Source organism: Microchirus variegatus (genome assembly GCF_963457635.1).
Source record: "Microchirus variegatus genome assembly, chromosome: 21".
Lineage (NCBI taxonomy): Eukaryota > Metazoa > Chordata > Actinopteri > Pleuronectiformes > Soleidae > Microchirus > Microchirus variegatus.
Window position 1 is genome coordinate 1,981,125 of NC_139822.1, and position 18,796 is coordinate 1,999,920.

Genomic DNA, 18,796 nt, shown 5'->3' on the forward strand with positions numbered 1-18,796 from the left:
AAACGACTACTGCTGTTAGTTTAAATGTGTACATTTCGCCATTAGACAGGCAAGTGAAGTTTTGTCTAATGTTTTGTGGGGAATAAAGATAAAGATAATACATTTGAATTAAATATCATATAGATGTAGATTTTATTGGGTGAGCCTATAAGTATTGCACAGCTGTGGATTATCTGGACTAACACATGGACAAGATATGAGAATACAAATACAAATATATGAACACAGTTCAAAAATAGAAATGCAGAAAAGTTATACAATAACTTCTTTCCCGTGTGGTTTGGAGTGCATCAAAAGACAGTGAAGACCAGTGAGAATATTGAGCTCTCCTAGAACCATCATTACGAATGATGCTAAAATAAAATGGTGCAAACAAACCAGCACCATTCAGCAACCTACGTTTCACAGCAGGTGAATGTATTCTGAATAATAAGTGTGGTCATCATTAAACAAATTTAAAATTAATACAAAACATGTACCACCTGATCGTGACATTGGGACGAAAGGAACTGCAGTGAAATGATGTAAATATAATGAATAATCTACACACAGTACTGGGGAATGGAGAAACTAAATATCAGCTATTGTATACGATCACTTCATTCGAAACATCAAGAAATATATCATTTAAACAACACTGAGTAAGAGGAGACAAATGGAGGAAGAGCATTTATTATTCAGCTGTACAGCATGTTCTGTTGTCTTCTCCCTGCTGCTATTTTACTGACATCAGATAGCAGAAGACTGTATCAGAGACAGACGAGCAGATAAGAGGCAGTCTGTAAACTCACACTACAGTCACTTCAGTGCATGAGCTATAACCACGTGTTCATTCATGTAACCTTCTGGCCCCAGTAGTGTTGTGTGAATCCTTCTCATGCAATTAATGTTTTAATGAATATATTAAAGTACACAAACTATTACCACTGCCTTTACAACTATTCTGACAGACACTGTTAAACATCTGCCCCTGATCCCTTCCCTCTCTCTCTTCCCTGTCTGTCCAACACCTGAAACTGTCCCCGAACCTTTCACCCTTAGGAGCCTAAGAAGATGGCGACAAGTGGTTCTGTTACATATTTATTGCTGTTAAAGGCTTTGTGAACGGTTGGATTTCTCTTCTCCTCTCTCTATAATATTGGCAGGTCTCCACCTTACTATGTAAAGTGCCTTGAGATAATGTGTTTTGGTGCTATGCAAATAAAATGCGATTAGATTTAAACAGAACTATGCAGGATAATTTAACAGCTTAAGCACTGTGATGGTTACATGACATTTCTCAGACACTTTCACTTCAGTTCCAGGTTTTGAAATTGGACTTGATGAGCTGGTGAAAGAAACTGACCACATATTTACAATCAAAGTACAGTTTTAGACACATATGTTTATTCAGTCGAGGACTTTGTGTTATAAAAATAGCATATAGCGTACATCTATACTTGTATTTTGTGAAAATAGGCCATAGTGTAGAATTTAATGGTGGAAGAAAATGAATACAATATTTACAAATCATGATTTATGTTTATTTTAGTGTTCATTCAATGAATGTGTTGTCATACTTAATTTATGATTAATGTCTGTTCTAATGTACCTTAAAGGAAAACTTTAAGCAAATAATCACAGAAATTGATTTCATTATCTTACAATGAGCCACTTATATTACACTGAAGCTTGTCCTATTCTGTGGAGAAGTATTCATTTAATTGAATAAAAAACTTAATAAAAAACTCATCACTACATCTAACTTCTAAGTGTCATAAAACGCATGTCATATAACACAAGCCAAATCTTTGTGTATGACAGTCTACTCTTCTGACTGAGGTGCTTGTTTCATGGCTGCCTATTCAAGACCACAACAAATAATGTCTTTGTTCATATGTTCCATCAAAATCACAAACAAATGTGAGAAAAAGAACATTAAAATTCTTTGAAATGTGGTTTTCTTGTCTGGAATGAAGTGATTTGATGTAACAATAAGGCATTGTGTTTCACGCTATAGGACTGTGGCACAGTGGGCAGCAGTTATATTTGCTTATCTCCTGCTCTAGGGCGCAGTGTTTACACACACTGCACATCCAGAACTGGTACTCCTGGATCAACAGACCTGTCACAATGCATGTGGGTAACTTTCCTTCAGGCCTGAAAGCAGGAAAAAAAACATTGATTACACATAATATATATATATTGATTAACATAATATAGTATGGCAGCAGAAATGGTGAAAGTGATCAAAGTGACACATTTGCATGATCTACTCTGTGTTGGTCAAGTTGAAATATTTACAGCATGGTGGTGTAAATGCCCCGCCCCCTCACTAATATATTCATAAGGTGATGCAGGGAGGAGAGCAAGGAATGCTAACAACAGATACTAACAGGAAGGCACTGATTTGTACTGGAAATCAAATTTGTTCTGCAAATGTACAAAGTGTGACTACTTCCTGTTAACTGTATTGTATTAAAGCCTGTTTTTAAATTTAAATAACTTCTCTAAACTATTAATTTTGCCCTATGGCAAAAGTAGTAAAACGACCCAAAGAGAGTGAAACTTATTTTGAAATCCTCCACGTCTCTTTTGTTTTTCGCTGCACAGTAACGGCTCAGTTACACAAACATAACAATGTGTACTAAAGTACTAAAACAAAATGTAAAATAAATGTCTCATTTCCCATTATATAAGAATTACTGCTATGTAAATCATAAAAAAGGGTCCTTGTTCTATAAGAATAGCTACTAAAACGGTAAAATATTAGCTTTAATTCAATTTAAAATGCCCTCAATACTTCTGTGTGCAGTTTACTGTGTTGTGTTATGTTGACTCATAAACTAACATGAGTTTTCTTGGTCAGAGAACATTCATCAAAAGCTTTAAAGGGTGATTTTGATATTTTTTGAAGCTGCAACATCTCTGATGTGATTTCATCAGTCCTCACCCCTCTGAAGATCCTTCCCTCTCCACTATGCGACTGTCCTTCGGGCTGTGCTTGGTGAAAATCTCCAGGGCCAGATCCTCGTACGCCTGCCGCTGCTCGGGCTCTAGTCTTTCCAGAGATTCCAGTTTGATAAAAGCCTGTGAGCATGTGCCGAATGCTCGGTTTGCTGCGGAGCAAATGGCGAGCAGAGAGTAGATCTCCACTGCTGGGATGATGTCCTCATACTCACGCAGGTGCATGGCTTTAATGGAGACAAACAAGTGTATAGTAATACTCTATATTATACTTTGAAATTTGCTCAAATGCACTGAAACAACTTTTTTTTACTATTTTTTTTTTGCATCATAGATATATTATATGATCTGTCTAACACTCTAAAATAAAATAGCTACTTTTTATGATCTGTATTACATGAAGATGATCTTAAAATGCACTTATTACAGACGATAAATTTGTTTATTTCTTTGACCATTTAATGTTAAATGAAGGATATTTATTTTTGGATTAGAAACAATGAAATTAACTATAAAAATTGTCAAATCATTTTCATGTATTTTGTTATTAACATATATAACATTTCCTTTATAATATTTGGTGTAATTCACTGATTTATTCAATATAATATACAGTGAATCTATACACTATGCACGCATCTGTAAAAATCATATAAATCTTATTTTTAAGGTGCCAAATCACGACTTACATTATATGAAGATACTTATTTACAGCAAGGCAGAGGCCTATATCTAATATATAATTGTTAAATTAGATTGGAACCATTAGTAAACAGGAATTGTGTGTTGATCAGTGTTAATGTGGCAGTGACTAGAAATAAATCAACATACAGGCCCATGAGAAGAGAAAAAGTACAGTGAGACTTCAGCAAGTCAGAGGACATAAGCTGAAGAAGTGGTTTTTAATGCGACCTGAGGATGGATTGGATCTAAAGATACATTTGGGTGTGATCACACAGGAACTTGGATGTGAACACGTGTGATCTGAACACTCAGGGCGGTTGTTAATACAGTCTTCACAATTTACTCTGTGTGATTAGGTACCTGTGCGCATGGCATTCTCCATGTAGCCGCCATAGAGTTGCCTTTGTGCAAGCAGGAAGAAGTGATAAGCTTCAGCTCCACGCCATGCGTTGTCCACAATGCGATTGTCTGAGGAGGTAGCGTCCTCCTCCAGCAGCCCAGCAAGTGCAAATTTTGCCTAGTTATAACAAATAAATGGGGAATACGTCAATCATTTAAGCATCGACACAATGAATTAACCTCTAATGACAATGCTAAAATGTTCATTTACCTCAGACTTCTTCCCTTTGGTTTTGCTCTGCTGTGACGTCTTCACCTGCTCATGGTAATCTTCTACCAGGCGTGCTGCCAGCACATAGAGCTTCTTCACGCGCAGAGGTCTGCTCTTTTTCTTCGACTCCTCATGTGCTATCTGTTAACACAAGCCACAGACAAGCAGAAGGGCATGTTTCTTAAAGAGTAATTGAAAGAGTTGATAGAAAATACACTGGCCTATTACAAATCACCATTTTACATATAATAAACACTGTGTGTACTACTTGGATATTGTGCACTCTTGTCTTATTTTTATTCTTATCTCTACTGAATTACTTACCCTACATTAGAGTGTGTAATTTAATTAAAACATTTTTTTTTTACCATATTGTATTTTATTTTTATTCTATTTTTTACTCTTATCTTACATTTTACTTCTTTTTACTTATATTAGAGCATATTGTATTTTATTTTATTCTATTTCTTACTCTATCTTACATTTTACTTCCCTTACTTATATTAGAGCATATTTTTACCTTACTGTATTTTATTAGAGTCTTACTTATATTTAGAGTGTGATTTGTTTACCAAATTGTATTTTATTTTTTACCCTATTTTTACTCTTATCTTTACGTTGTCTTTCTTCCTACCTATTATGCCCTTGCACATTTCTGCATCTCTTGTCGCCTTAATTGAGCTGTTGTAAATGTGTGTTTCCCCCCCGGGGAGGAATAAAGTCATTCAAAATTCAAAAATTCAAATTCAAAATAATGCAGATAAGGATGCTGTGGGTTAATTCTAAATGGTGTCAGTACATAATCTGACCAGCAGGGTGAGCTCTGACTCCATTAATTCCAATTCTGTCTGCACAGCATACATACCAATGGCTGGTATGTGTGGTCCCTGGATTTGGAAAAAGCTCTTATACACTTGAAAGCAGGAGCCATCTTTTAACACCAAGCTGCATACAAAAGCATACCTTGAACATGAGTTTGGCTGCATCCAGAAAATGGTGGGCTTTGCGGTACAGCTCCACCGCCTCTAATGTTTTATTCTTCTCCAGGAGATGTGAGGCATATTTAGACAGAAGAGACTTTATCTCCTTCATGTTGTGAGTCCTGGCCAGTTCCACTGCTTTGTTCCACTAAAGGAAAAAGACAATGTTTACTCGTCGACATAATCACAACATCACAGTTGTTGGAAATCCGATTTCCAACTACAACTGGAAAGCGCCATAAAACATGTACGCTTGCCTTTGCTAAAAATATAGCTGCCATATCAGGAACAAAATATTTAACCAATTAACAATAGGCTAACCAAATAAAAATAACATCTGCTTACATCTGCAATATCTTCAGAAAATGTTAGCTGCTTTATCTCACCATAAGACAGCCTTTTCTGACTGTAAATGGAAGTTTGTGTCACTTTGTAAACTGCTCACTCTCCCACACCAAATTTGCATGCTGGTGGTGGCACACATGGCAAAGTCAATACTTCACCTCATCTGAACATCTGAAATATCTTTTTTTTAAACTTCCTAAAACCCTATAGAGCAGTGAGGACTGGTAAACATGTCATAATAACCTTTGTTTTGAGTCTAAATTTGACATCACAATCATAATATGATTGAATTATATTATAAAGAGACACAAACCATCTGTGACAAAGGGATGAAGTGTGAGTATTTAACACACAACCCATTCATTTTATTGTCAGTAACAGAGTATTAACAGAACAGAACGTGCCTAAAAGAGAGACTGCTATGGTTTATTTTTGATGAAGCAAAGTGCTTTAAAAGTGTTTTCTTAAAGTGCAGCTTAGACAAGAACTGTATTCACGTCAAACACATAATGTCATAATTCCCCACCCTGTGTAATTTTGTGTGTGTGTGTGTGTGTAGAGCCAAATGCCAAAAGCCTGTAGGAGTTTGGGAGCAGCATTCACACACCCAAGCCAAATATCACTCAGGATGAGGACAAGAGTGGGTGGACAGCAGGTGCCACAATGACTGTTGTAATCCAACACTACAAGTACAAGTTGTGTGCTGAATCAGAAGAAAAAGAGGAATCTGTCGCATGTATTTAGAGTTTCACACAGAAAATCCGGCGCCATTAGTTCACCTCCTCCCACTCTCTCTTTTTCTCTCTCTCACCTGGTTCAGATGGACACACGCGTCAACGGCAGCCTTGGGCTGGTTGCACTTCAGGTAAGCGTTCACGGCTTGTTCACACATACCCACAGTGGCAAACATCTGTCCAATCTCCTACAACAGAGGTTATATTGTAGTTAGTGACCTGTCCGTCCACCGTGTCCAAACACGGTCCCCACTGTACTTTATTCAGTATTGTGGGATGGTCAGGCAGGTTTTATAGTCACTTGACTCCCATTGGGATGAGACAACACACAACGCTATAAAACACAATAAACTGATCCTGGTAAATGTACTTATTGTGATAGTTATGAATGGATTACGAATGAATAGGAAGTACAGTATAGCTTGCAAACATACAGTCATAGTGATTTATTTTAAAGTTTGAGAAAAGACGTATAGTATATTAAAGCATATTTTTTTTAATTAATAAATAAAAAAGAATACAATAAAAGATCTGTAATGACGCTCCGCAACGAAAACATGTAAAAGTTAGACATTATTGGCTCACTTGTAGAAGTTTATGATTCTCTGGCAGCACAGTGGTCAGCCTCTCCAGGCCGTCGTAGTCCTCTAACATGTAGTAGCATTCTGCCAGCCGCTCTTGATTACGGCCCTGAAGGTAGTACTGCACCGCATTGACCCTGGATGCAGAAAAATGAATCAGTATACCTAATAGAGTTTTTACATTGAATCATGATCAATAATCACAACACTAGAGCTGATAACTGGTAACATTTGGCAGAAAAATGACTGATAATCTGCTTTTAAGGTTGTTGTTTTTTGTTCATCTATTGCTTAGCCTAAATCTGTAGTATAACTCTTAACCCCATGAGGGAGCATGTTCAGTTTCCACCACAGTCATTGTTTCTGACTAATTTCCACAGTTCCCAAGAAATGGTTCCTTGGCTCTAGCGCAGCTAAAGAGTGGAGTGCAGCTTAAGTTAGCCAAACTATCATCTGTGACATAAGCGAGCATGAGGAGGGACATGAACCATCTCCTGCTTTGTTACTAAAACACAAAAGTTCAAGTTAGCTAAACTATCAGGACACAGACCAAAATCCAACCTCCATGTTACACTCTCCCCTTGTCCCTCTGTACTGTGATGAAATACTGCTCCAGTGTGTAAAAATTGGGTGAAATCATATTATTACCAATTTATAACAATAATTTCACTGCAAACAAATAATATAGTTATTATATATTATATAATAACTATGTTATTATATATTAGTTATTATATAATAACTATGTGCTCAAATATAATAAAAATTCACAATACCACTTCTGTCTGTCAGCAAAGTAGTCTCCTATTGCATTGTATGCCTGTTCCAACAGAGCGTCATCACTGTCCCCAGACCCGGTCTTAAGAAGCTGTAGAACCCTGAACCAGTCTCCCAGCTTGATCCTGAGGCTGATGGCAAGGTCCCTATGGAGAAAAAACATGCAAAATGTTCACCATTCCATTATAGCTAAAAGTTACATGAAGTACTGACGCAGTAAGTGCTGCCCAAGTTGAGTAGAACCCCTGCACTGAGAACCAGCATAAGACAGGCATAGTATGAATAAAAATATGGCTGCCAACAGGGACATACAGCAGGTACCCTCTCTTAACTAAAACGGGCACTAACGATTAACATACCTGCGATCCATATCCAGGTACATCCGCTCGGCTTCCTCAAACCTGCTGAAGTAAGCTGCCACCTCTGCCTGCTTCATGGGCTCGCTCTGCAGGTTGCCCAGACGCTTGACAAACTCAATGCCCTGGTAGTCTTTACAGCGGACGAAGGCCTGCTCCGCTGTCTTCAAATCAAGCTTCTGCAGAGCTGCTTCAGCCAAAAGACGCCTGAGATTTATATCAGAGAGGGAAAAAGAGAGGGAAATTAGTTATTATCAATGGCATAAATTAATGTGAAAGTTCTTATACTCGCTGGTGGTTCACTTAAAGTAGAATACAGCTAAATTAGTTAAGCTATGTGGAAAGTTTAAGCCTTTTATTTTAAGCTGTAAATCATTTTCTAAAAACAGCTCTATATTGTCCAAACTGTAAAATAATGCATTAAAGAATCACACTTGCCGCTTTACATTAGTTATTTTAACAATGCCACATTCATAATAACATAAATTCTGCTTATTCTGTCTGAGAAATTATGTTCACAGAAACAACTGTGAAGCGAAAAGGCAAATTACACTCATGTATGTAGTCACAATGAAGTAATGTAGACACAGACGCTTTCTATTGATTAAGTTGTCAATCAAGTCAAAAGTTAAGGTCCCCATTTTGCATTTACCAGAGTCTTGGATGAGGATTGTCTTCAATAAACTGAGAGGCTTCTTCAATCCCAACCTTTTCAATCAGTGCGCGACTGTCTCTCAAGGAACGGATTTCAAAGTTGATGAGGTTGTCTTTGTTAGGTCTCTCTGGGTCCTGTAACACAACCACCGACAGCTGAGGGTTTCAAACATATACTGTCGGTACTTTATGATACTTTTAAGCAACTTGTTTATACTTTTTTATTTATAAATGTGCAAATAATCCAAACTTTCTTGATTGATGTAAAAAATAAGTTTTACCTTCATGATTTCGTCAAGCAAGACAGATTTGATTTCCAGGTCTTCAAAGTTGCAAATGTATCCAGATGTTTGGATGGGCTCCTGCATTTTTGATATTTAATATTTTTAACAGTATTTAGTAATAATACAACCATGTATAGCATGTTACATATGTAAATATGATTTATACAATATTTGTCCTTGACACAAGGAACAAGCACTACCTCTGGGTCTAGGTTCCTGAAGACATACATCCTAGTTTTCTCCATCATGGCAAACAGATCAGGATTGTCATTGGCCCATTTCATGTCCCAGACATCCTTGCGCTCAAACTTCGATGGATCTCCTGCAGACACCTGGTTCCCACTGTCGGCTGCAAAGGAACGAACTTCCAGGTCCAACAGCGTCAGCACGCCTGCGATGTCGATTATCGCTAGACGACTAAAGAAAAAATAATAATTATATTGGGGACATCCTGGTGTGTTTTAACAGTATTAAACGGTGGGTTTTAAATGGGACATATATTATGCAAAACCAACTTTTTAATCATTTTAATATTTATATTTGGGACTGGAGGCCCTATCAGTAGTCAAAGTGTGAAAAAAGATGACAGTCATGTTTTTGTGATCTGCCACAGTACAGGAGCTATAACACGCAATGTTGACTTCTGCACCGTATCTGACATCAGAGTTGGAATTGTTGTCTCCGCTTTGTCCCTAAAAAGGCGAGAGTGCAGGCAAGGGAACAGAGGAGCGAAAGAGTGTACGTACGACATATTGTATTCTTGGCTCCACAGTGCAGCACAGAGTTCTACACAAACTTCCAGCCTCAGAGGATTTACGTGTCCAGTGGATACATGTTATATATGACGGCAATGTGCCGGGTAGATTCGACTCACATGCATTTGTGCTTTGCAGAAACATAGAATGTGAAAATAAGATCCTGACAACTGGGTTGTGTTTACCTGGAATTGCAGTTCATGGACAGATAGTGGGCTCTGTTGTTCAAAGTGTATTTCTGCACAAGGTCAACATTTGGGAGACTGTATCTGTGGATGATGCCAGACTCACGACCCTGTAAGCACAGACATATGCACATGCAAACATGCCATTTTTTATTTTAACTGTTTGCATGATTTAAAATTGTAGAGTAAAAAAAAAAAAGAGAAAGAAATAAGAAATATACATACCACAATTAAGGTCTTGTCTGTTGCTGTAATACAACAGATGGGATCTCGAGTTGCCTGAAATTACCAAAAAAAACATGACAATTACAAACTACTTCAACATTTTTTCTATTAAAATATATTCATTTGAGTGGATAATGATTCTAATGTACATTAGTTAGTTTATTTTTATTTGTACAGGCTAATCATTCAAAAGTAATGCTTCAGCGAGATAGACTTTATTTCATATACTTAAAATACTGTGAATAAACTTCCACCATCTTATGCCCTAAAATGCCTCAATGTTCTGTCACTTACTGTGAAAGCTTTTGCAAAGTCTGGACCACTGTCACTGGCTCCAGATGTACTGATGTCAATGTGATAGACCCTGAAAGGGAAGGAAGTGAAAACCAATAAAAAAAAAATAGACAGACAGTTGCACTTTCCAGTAAGGTGACGTGGTTTCTATGCCAGGGTAGTCCTGGCAGAACAATGGCTCATCCCAACCTGTCTGGCACCTCGGTGGCATTTTATTCTTATGAATGAATCCTTTTCAGGGAACTGTCAGTACCAGCAGTTTGCACTGTAACAGCGAGGCAGAGCTTCCAAGGTTTCGTCCAGAATCTAGCCTCCCTGCAACTTTCCACAGTCTGCTTAAAGGGTAAGTTTTTTGAAGTGTGGCTGTATTTACTCGAACACAGTCCACTCTGAAAAAGGCTGGCTAACAGCGAGTTAAGGCCTCAACCATATTATTCTTAAGATATCATCGACTTAAGCAGGTAAAGGTATTACAAGCCTTTGTGTCCTATTTTCAGTAAGTGACCCTGCCTGTTTTATGCTGCTTCTCACTGACCGGAAACTGTCACATACAGCTCAGGCAACGTTGACTATATTCCCGTTTTCGCCCAACAGTACCATTTAGTTCCATAGATTACGCAACTATTTTCTTTACATGGTCAAACATTGAGAAGGATACCAAAGTAATCGTAACCATCCCAGTTTTTGGCACACTTCCACACTTCTTAAGAGTTGTCCAGTGATTGATCTTTATTCTTCTTCTCTATTTACATAGCTAATGCAGATATCACCATTCACTATGAAATCAAAAGCCCGATCTGTTCCATTTTACAATATTGCAAGCTGAACTGCACTGTCGATTTTGTTGATAACCACAGACATTCAATGGTCCCATTCCCTTGTGCCTGGCTTAATTAAATACAATCTTCTTGCCATCAAGTAAAGAGGTGGCTCCACTGTAAAGTAAACCCACCTCTCTCTTCCCTCCTTCTTTGTTCTGGTTACTTGGTTGATCTCCAGGGCAGTGAGTTTCTTTGCCACTCTGTACTGCCACAGGTAAAAAGCCTCTTTGGATGCAGCAATGACGTGTGTCTTGGTCATGGTGACGAATAATGGATCTGACCAAAGAGACAAGTAACAGATTAACTCCACAAATGAGGATAATGTGAAGACAATTTTTAAATAATACCCAAAAAAATAACAATCCTGAACACGCACTGCATTTTCTTATAACTTATGAATTTGGATATCAACCCATTCAGTCCACTGAGTCTTTCTGACCTGCGGACTTTGAAGTGTCTTGGCGTGAGCTCCTCAGCAAACATTTGACTATGTCTATCGCAGAAAAAGAATTCTGCATATATGTGAGACATAAATATGCTCTTTACACACTGTCTGTGTGCTATAGGATGCAATGGGCCCATGAAAGATGTCACTGTGATGTCACCTCTATGTATGTACACTGTGAATTATCACATTATCATGAAGAGACAGTTTTATGGTAAACTTTTATCAAGCCACTGCTGTGCCACAACAGCAAGCGTGTAGGCCTCCCTAATGCACATAGCATATTCTTAAAGATGTGTTCAGAATGAACGTTTCCAGCCTTTAAATATGAGGAATCATGACAAAAGCAAATTTGTGCATGATATAATGTTTGGTCCCATTTTAATGCCATTTCTGTCACATATTTTGGATGGGTTAATCAGCCGTTTACTGAGAAATATTAAGTGTTAAGGCAGTGTTAAGGCAGAGTTCATGTGAAATCTAAGGCCCCATTACGAAGATCTATTGTGCATGGTCTAAAGTGCGTTAGGGCATGTCTAACACAGCACATAATCTCAGTGAAAGTTAAGCAAAAAGCACAAAGTAGTTGCATTAAATGTGTTTGAATTTTTTGGGCATAAAATCAATTAAACCAAGGTGCACCTGTATCTCGCACATTGTTATGTAAATGGAGAGAATGTTTGAAACTGGAGGGGTGAACGATGTTCTGCTGAAGGTCAGAAGAACCGTATCCTTCAGCTGTGCATAAGAGTGCGTCATCGCTGCTGCAAAGTGCATGACATAAATTAAATTAACTGTAAACATGTTCAGAGATCGATCATGATATCAATAACCCACTCACTCACAGGTTCTTATTTGGGGACACCCAAAAAGTTTACCCAAAACCATTTGTAGGTTCCAAATCATTCTCTGACAATGAGTGACCTCGTCCACTCATCAATGTAATCTCTGTTTGTATTGACTCACCAATGTCAATGTATTTTGAGTCCAGTGGAGTCCCAATGGAGTTGCAAAGAATCAGGACATACTGGAAAACACACAGTAGGGCAACATTATCTGTCAGGTAAGTCATTCTAGATCAAATAAACTGTTCCTCATTTTTGGGAGTGTAGTTTTAATTTATATATATATATTTATACATTACCATTGCATGATTCCCAGACTCTACCTCAGCATCATCCTGTGTAGCAATCAATTTGGAAAAAACAGGGGGCAAAACAACAGAGAGATAACCTTAGCTCACTCTATATCTATTGTGTATCTTCCCTGATGCATTTCTTTAAGTTTTACCCTCATTGCTCCTAGATGTGTATGCATGGAACACATGGGATTGTTCTACATGCTTGGGCCTGGACAGGTTCTTAAGATTATTAAAGGTCTAGTTGAATTTGCTTCCCTCTTCCCTTTGCTTACCTAGTACGTTTGTTTTTTGTACCTGAGGCTGGGTGTCATCTGCCTTGCTGGCCAGGATGCAGAAGTCCCCTGAGGTTGTGATGGACATCAAGCTCTTGACATATTTGACAAACTTCTCGTTGTTTTTGGTGTCCCAGAAAACCACACAGTACTCCTGACGCTCTGGCTTTGTGTAGGCATACACTACTGTGCTGCAACAGTAGCCCCACTGTTAGAAAACAGTGAAAAAGCTGGTGACAATCACATCCAATAGATATTTACTCTTTACACTACGAACACAACAGCTCACAATCGATAATTGAATATAACATTCATCCCCATCAACTTTACCAATCAATTGATGTACTTTGAGGTTTGACTTTTTTTTATTTTTTTTATTATTGCTGTCATTTTGAGATCCAGGAAACACCAATTGATATTAAAAAAAATTTGGGGATGAAATAAAGTAAATAATTGATTAATTGGCAATTAAAAAAAATCAACACACGCAGCCTTCATTTTCATTTGGTTGTGATTTTGAAGGTGAAGTATGAATATTTTCCCCACAGAGGTATTTTCTTTGCTGTAGAGTCATATGCAATGTTTAAAGTATTGTAGTATTTACCTTGTAAACCAAATGCCAACAACAACAACTATTACTACCCAACTAAATCTATGCTAACCCTTTAAATGTAATTGTGGTGGTCAAAAAAGGCAGGTGTCTAAAGTGCTCCAAAAAGACATGCCGCACATATTTGACAAAGAACAGCAATCATGTGGCAAATCAGTATTTTAACATAAACCGCATACCAGATTTGTTTAGGAATGGGACAATTTTCACATCATGGTTATCCTAAACCTAATATTAATGCAATAATTCAAATACATATATAGTTTGTTTTTTGGCAATGTGAGAAACAATTAAAAGGGACAAACAATAACTTTAAATTATTATAATTTAAAGTGCATTTACATTATGAGGTCCTGGTATGATTGGAAAGACTCCCCCTTGTGGCACTTCAATATAAATCACTGGGACTGCATGTTGGCAGTCTAAATGTAATTGTCAAGTCACTAATGGATATTATATATATTATATAATATATGATATATATATGATATATATTTTTCCTAACTTAAAAGTATCCCAATAATGGAAATTCACCACTGTTGAGTTATAGTTAATGCTTTTCATCGAGATGTCCATTTGTTTTGTGCAAGAGGACTACAAAGAATGGTACGTTTCAAAAATGTTTAAAGAAAACCAAAGGTGTTGGCATTTACCTTGTAATCTGGTCTTATATTTGCAAAGTAGATGTAGGAGTCCACAGCTAGGCCGATGCGTAGCCCTCCTCCCTCCCAAGCGACTCCTGTCATCTGCTTCCCAGGAACTTTGAGAGTTCTCAGATGCTGTTTAAACACCACAAGGCATTGTTAGTTGAAAACTTTACTGTTTGTTTGCTCAGAAAACAGTTTTATAAGTACACCTCTGCATAACATCATATGCTTATTAACATTAAAGAAAACAAAATATAGATCAACTTACAACAAATAATAACTTTATTACCATTCTTTTTTAGTCTGTAACAGAAAATAAAGTGTATCAATTTGTGGATGTGTATGTGCCATTACACATTATTCTAGTACGGCAAAAACGGCATGTTCCTGGCATTGTACCAAGGGGGGCCTGCCCCACTATTGGAGAAGCACTGCTTTATAATCTCTGCATCAGGTATAGCTCAGTGCTATAGTCCACTGGTTGGGGACTGGGGTTCAAATCCAGGCCAGGGCAGTTCAGCCCTAAATGCTACTTGTCTTTCTCAGCTGTGATAATTGATCAATGTAAGTCGCTTTGGATAAAAGAATCAGCTAAATGACATGTAATGTAATGGATATATTTTTCTGGTTGGTCCCATACTAATAACACATTCTTCAGCCTCACCTCTCCAAATGGTGTGTAGAACTGCACAACGTTGAATTCTTTCTCTGTATTTGCGGCTCTAAGAGAACCAGCCACTGCCAGAACACTGCCACAGTGATTCCACTGGATACTGACCACATTCATCAGAGTGTCAAGGCACACTGGGTCTGCAGAGCAAGACAGTGGCACAGCTTAGGATTCCTGGCAAACAATCAACTGAAAGTGTAACACGGAGGAAGTATAACTGCAGTAAGAATGATCGTGACTCCTTACTTTCATCATTTTCATAGCGCATGATCTGGCACCTTCCATTGTCAAAGCAGATAGAGAGACATGGACAGTCCGGCTCAACGTAACCCCCAGTGCCTGCATACCAGTGAATACCTGCTATACTGACAGCTCCGAGTGCATTACTGAGGCAGCTTATGGTCATTTTCATCTGAAACACAACACACATTGTCCATCATATGCTACTATATAACCAATTAATTAAAGGTTAATTCACTTGATTAATGGAGGAAATAATCAATAGATTAATCGACTATGGGAAAAAAAATGTCAATTGCAGCCCTTCCTGACATTTCTATTTCACTTCACACAAATCATGCACTTACTATGAAGTTCCCTTGATTGTCATAGATTTGCACTTCCCCATTAGCCATGCCAAAGAGGAGGATCTTGCTGTCCGGTGACCATGCCACATGTGCAAGCTGATTTCCCTTAAGCTCCTTTCCCCAAATCCTATTACCTATAAAAACAAGACATTTTTGAGTTTCTCACTTTTCCCAGCAGTACTTGTCAAAAGTAGCCTTGACGATTTGAAGCTACATCAGTCTTGAAGACTATTGTGATATACTGCTGTTTATTTATTTTTGTAACGGTGCCGCTTCTTACCATCTACAGATCCAACAATGACGGCTCCATCTTCATACACAATGCAGATCTTTTGACCATCCGCGTTCCAGCTCATGCTCCTCACCACAGACTTGTTCCTGTTGTTGATCATCTCCTCGTACCATGCACCTTAGGCACAAACACAAATAATAGTTTGCCCCCTATATCACCCTACAGTGCATCATCAAGTCTGCTTTCAGGAACCATCACTGTACTTTATACAGCTTGGTGGGATGTCAACCTTCACTTTGCAAAGCCACAATCTTCCAGTTTAAAGTGGTATCTTTCAAACAAGATCAGCCCAAACAAAAATGGGCTGTTTAAGCCTTTTCTATAATGTTCATTGGTGCTGGAAAAATCTTTACGTTCAAATTAATCAATCCCCGACCAGTCCGCAGCTGAAGTGCTGTTGAGCAAGGCACTTAACCCCCTCACTGCTCCCCGAGCGCCGCTCACTGGCATGGCAGCTCACTGCGCTGGGTTAGCATGTTCTCCACCTCACTGTGTGCTGTGTGTGTTCACTAACTCACTGCAGAATTGAATTTCCCCTTGCGGGACTTAAAGGGTTCTTAATCTTAATCTTAATCTTAATCTTAATCTTAATCTTAATTAAACTCTAAATTCTTGTCCCTTTTAATACTTTAAAAGTAGCTGCTAGGTTCACTTCCTTTAATGAAACAATAAATGAACCCCTACGTGTTGCTGCCTTGTGCTTTATCTACTTTATTTGCATTCATTTTCTGATGTTGGTATCATTTTCTGATGTCTTGGTTGTCCAGCTGTATGTTATGATTGATTTTGTAAGTCACTTTTTTCACTTGATTGAATAAAAAAAAAAAAAAAAGCAATATAATTACCTTTGTAGAGCATCCATACAATGATGAGTCCATTCTGGTCACTGGTCGTCAGCTTTTCATACTGTTCGTTCCATGTTACCACCTGCACTGCACCTGCAAGTAATAATAATACGTTTCACAAATGTTTTTCTGTTGTGGTTCAGTTGTTGACACCAATCATTTATATAGGATGCAACTATAATCAGTGGTTTGGCTGCAACAACTAATCAATTATATATTTATTACTAAATTAGTTGTTTATTAAATGTTATTTATGATTGATTCATTGTTTTGGGTTTATAGCGGTCACATACATGTTCTATATATCTGTTTATACATCTGTAAAAACTATAAGAATAAATAATAAACAATGAGACAGAAAGGATGGAAGAAAAGAATTGTCAACACATATTTCAAGAGTTTGTTTTTACAAAGAAGCCATAAAACATATATTTTTAGTTTGACGATGTCATCTTTTTGAGGATAAGGAATCACAGATCAACAGCTTTTACCAAGTTCTTACATTTTAAATGTTCCAAACACTGAATCGGTTAATTGAGAAACGGATCACCAGATATATTGGTAATGAAAATGAATGTTAGTTGCAGCCCAAGAAAGATGAGAACTTACCGCTGTGTCCCTCTAGAGTCTGATTCATTGATAGATTACTGGGTGCAGCAAGGCCTTTCAGTTTGGAATCATCTGAAAAAGACGACGAAAAAGAGATGAAGCAATAATTTGCAATTAATCATTCTCAAGGAGGAAATTGTGAAAGAGTTTTGTTGCTTCCTTGAAATGGAGTGGGCAAGGTGAGAGCATTTCTTACAGTTACTGGACACTTGGGTACTCGAATCGAGCCAAAAAGCAAATGACAGATTATTTACACACTGTAGAAGCCCTCGCTCACATGGGTATTTAGAAAGAGCTTGGACTGTGACAAAATCAACATCAACACATACTAATTGAACAGCACATCATTCATCATAACGAAATTTATTTGCATTGTAATGGCACTGATCATTTTTTAATCGATGCATAAAAAGACAATACCAAATGTACATAAATAAACGTAAATTAATATGTAAAAAATAAACAAGGACACACAGCAAACAATGCAAGGTCTTGCCCATGTCAATATTTAACAAGTTTGATTCACAGTCTGAACCAAAGTTTATTTGTATTCCTTATTATTTGACTGTAATTTTAGAGACTTTAAATGTGAAACACTGATATTTAGTTGTTTACACATAGTGCATTTGAATTCTATAGATTATGTTTGTGGTTAGAAATATGACGTGAAGGTCAGGTGTAGGTGTTTGTAAGGCGAGCAGATACTTTACCCCCTGACTTTACCTGTCTGAGTTTCAAGCTTCAGTACTCTTAGAAGTCCGTCGTCCCCTCCACAGGCAATGAAACCTTGATCTTTGTTCCATGAGACACATTTTAGATGAATATTGTTGGGGATAGCAATCTATAAGACATAAGAAGTTGTGGCCACACATCAGTAAACGCACTGACAGGTGGTCATGTTGATAGCTGAGCACAGGAGGCACTCACCTTCTTGCTGAGGTAAATAAACATGATGGTGGTGGTATCTTTACAAACCTCTAGCTATACCTCTATCAGGTGACATTTATCAGCGCGCTGTCATATTAACAAACATAAAAAGGCACTGACTGAACATAATAAGCTAACATGATCAGCCTAGCGTACTAACTGTTAGCTAACGTTAGCTTCTGCTGGTTAGCGAAGAGCCAAACGCGAACACAGATAGCACGTGACCACGGCGGCAAACATTAAATGCAGACTAACTCAATCATTACACCACGAATTGAAAGTGAATAACTAATAAAACTGAAGGTTGTTGGAAACGGAAAGTTCGAATTCGCCGTTCCAAACTGTAGCTTCCCTCCGTCTCCCGTGGTAACCATAAACCGGAAGTTCCGGCGTGCCCTCTGGTAGTTGTAGTTTTTTTTCTCTTCGCAATCCAGGGATGCCGCTTCGCTCCGTGTGTGTGTGTGTGTGTGTGTGTGTGTGTGTGTGTCTTTTATATTTTACATTTAACTTCAATAAATGT

At 37.8% G+C, this 18,796-nt stretch overlaps 1 protein-coding gene across 1 annotated transcript; it reads right to left on the bottom strand.

Moving 5' to 3' along the window:
• Positions 1–1,940: 1,940 nt before the first annotated feature.
• On the bottom strand, positions 1,941–18,493 carry wdr35 (WD repeat domain 35). The gene is made up of 27 exons (XM_083907496.1): positions 18,277–18,493; positions 18,073–18,190; positions 17,350–17,421; positions 16,741–16,833; positions 15,884–16,012; positions 15,604–15,737; positions 15,263–15,428; positions 15,011–15,156; positions 14,353–14,478; positions 13,090–13,297; positions 12,643–12,732; positions 11,363–11,507; positions 10,411–10,480; positions 10,117–10,170; positions 9,892–10,001; positions 9,152–9,368; positions 8,949–9,029; positions 8,666–8,802; positions 8,017–8,220; positions 7,657–7,803; positions 6,885–7,017; positions 6,377–6,487; positions 5,204–5,368; positions 4,241–4,381; positions 3,991–4,147; positions 2,933–3,173; positions 1,941–2,139 (listed from the first exon to the last, which is right to left on the bottom strand). Exons 1-27 carry the CDS (start codon positions 18,298–18,300, stop codon positions 1,989–1,991), a joined length of 3,570 nt encoding a protein of 1,189 aa, XP_083763622.1. The 5' UTR covers positions 18,301–18,493; the 3' UTR covers positions 1,941–1,988.
• Between the last annotated feature and the right edge of the window lie 303 nt (positions 18,494–18,796).

Bases quoted from the DNA above. Each gene is read 5' to 3' on its own strand.
- wdr35 (XM_083907496.1), bottom strand. From the start codon at position 18,300: ATGTTTATTTACCTCAGCAAGAAG. The intron at 14,479-15,010 runs GTGAGGCTGAAG...GTGTTTAAACAG, and splicing joins TCTACACACCATTTGGAGAG to CATCTGAGAACTCTCAAAGT. The intron at 6,488-6,884 runs GTGAGCCAATAA...CCTCTGTTGTAG, and splicing joins AGAATCATAAACTTCTACAA to GAGATTGGACAGATGTTTGC.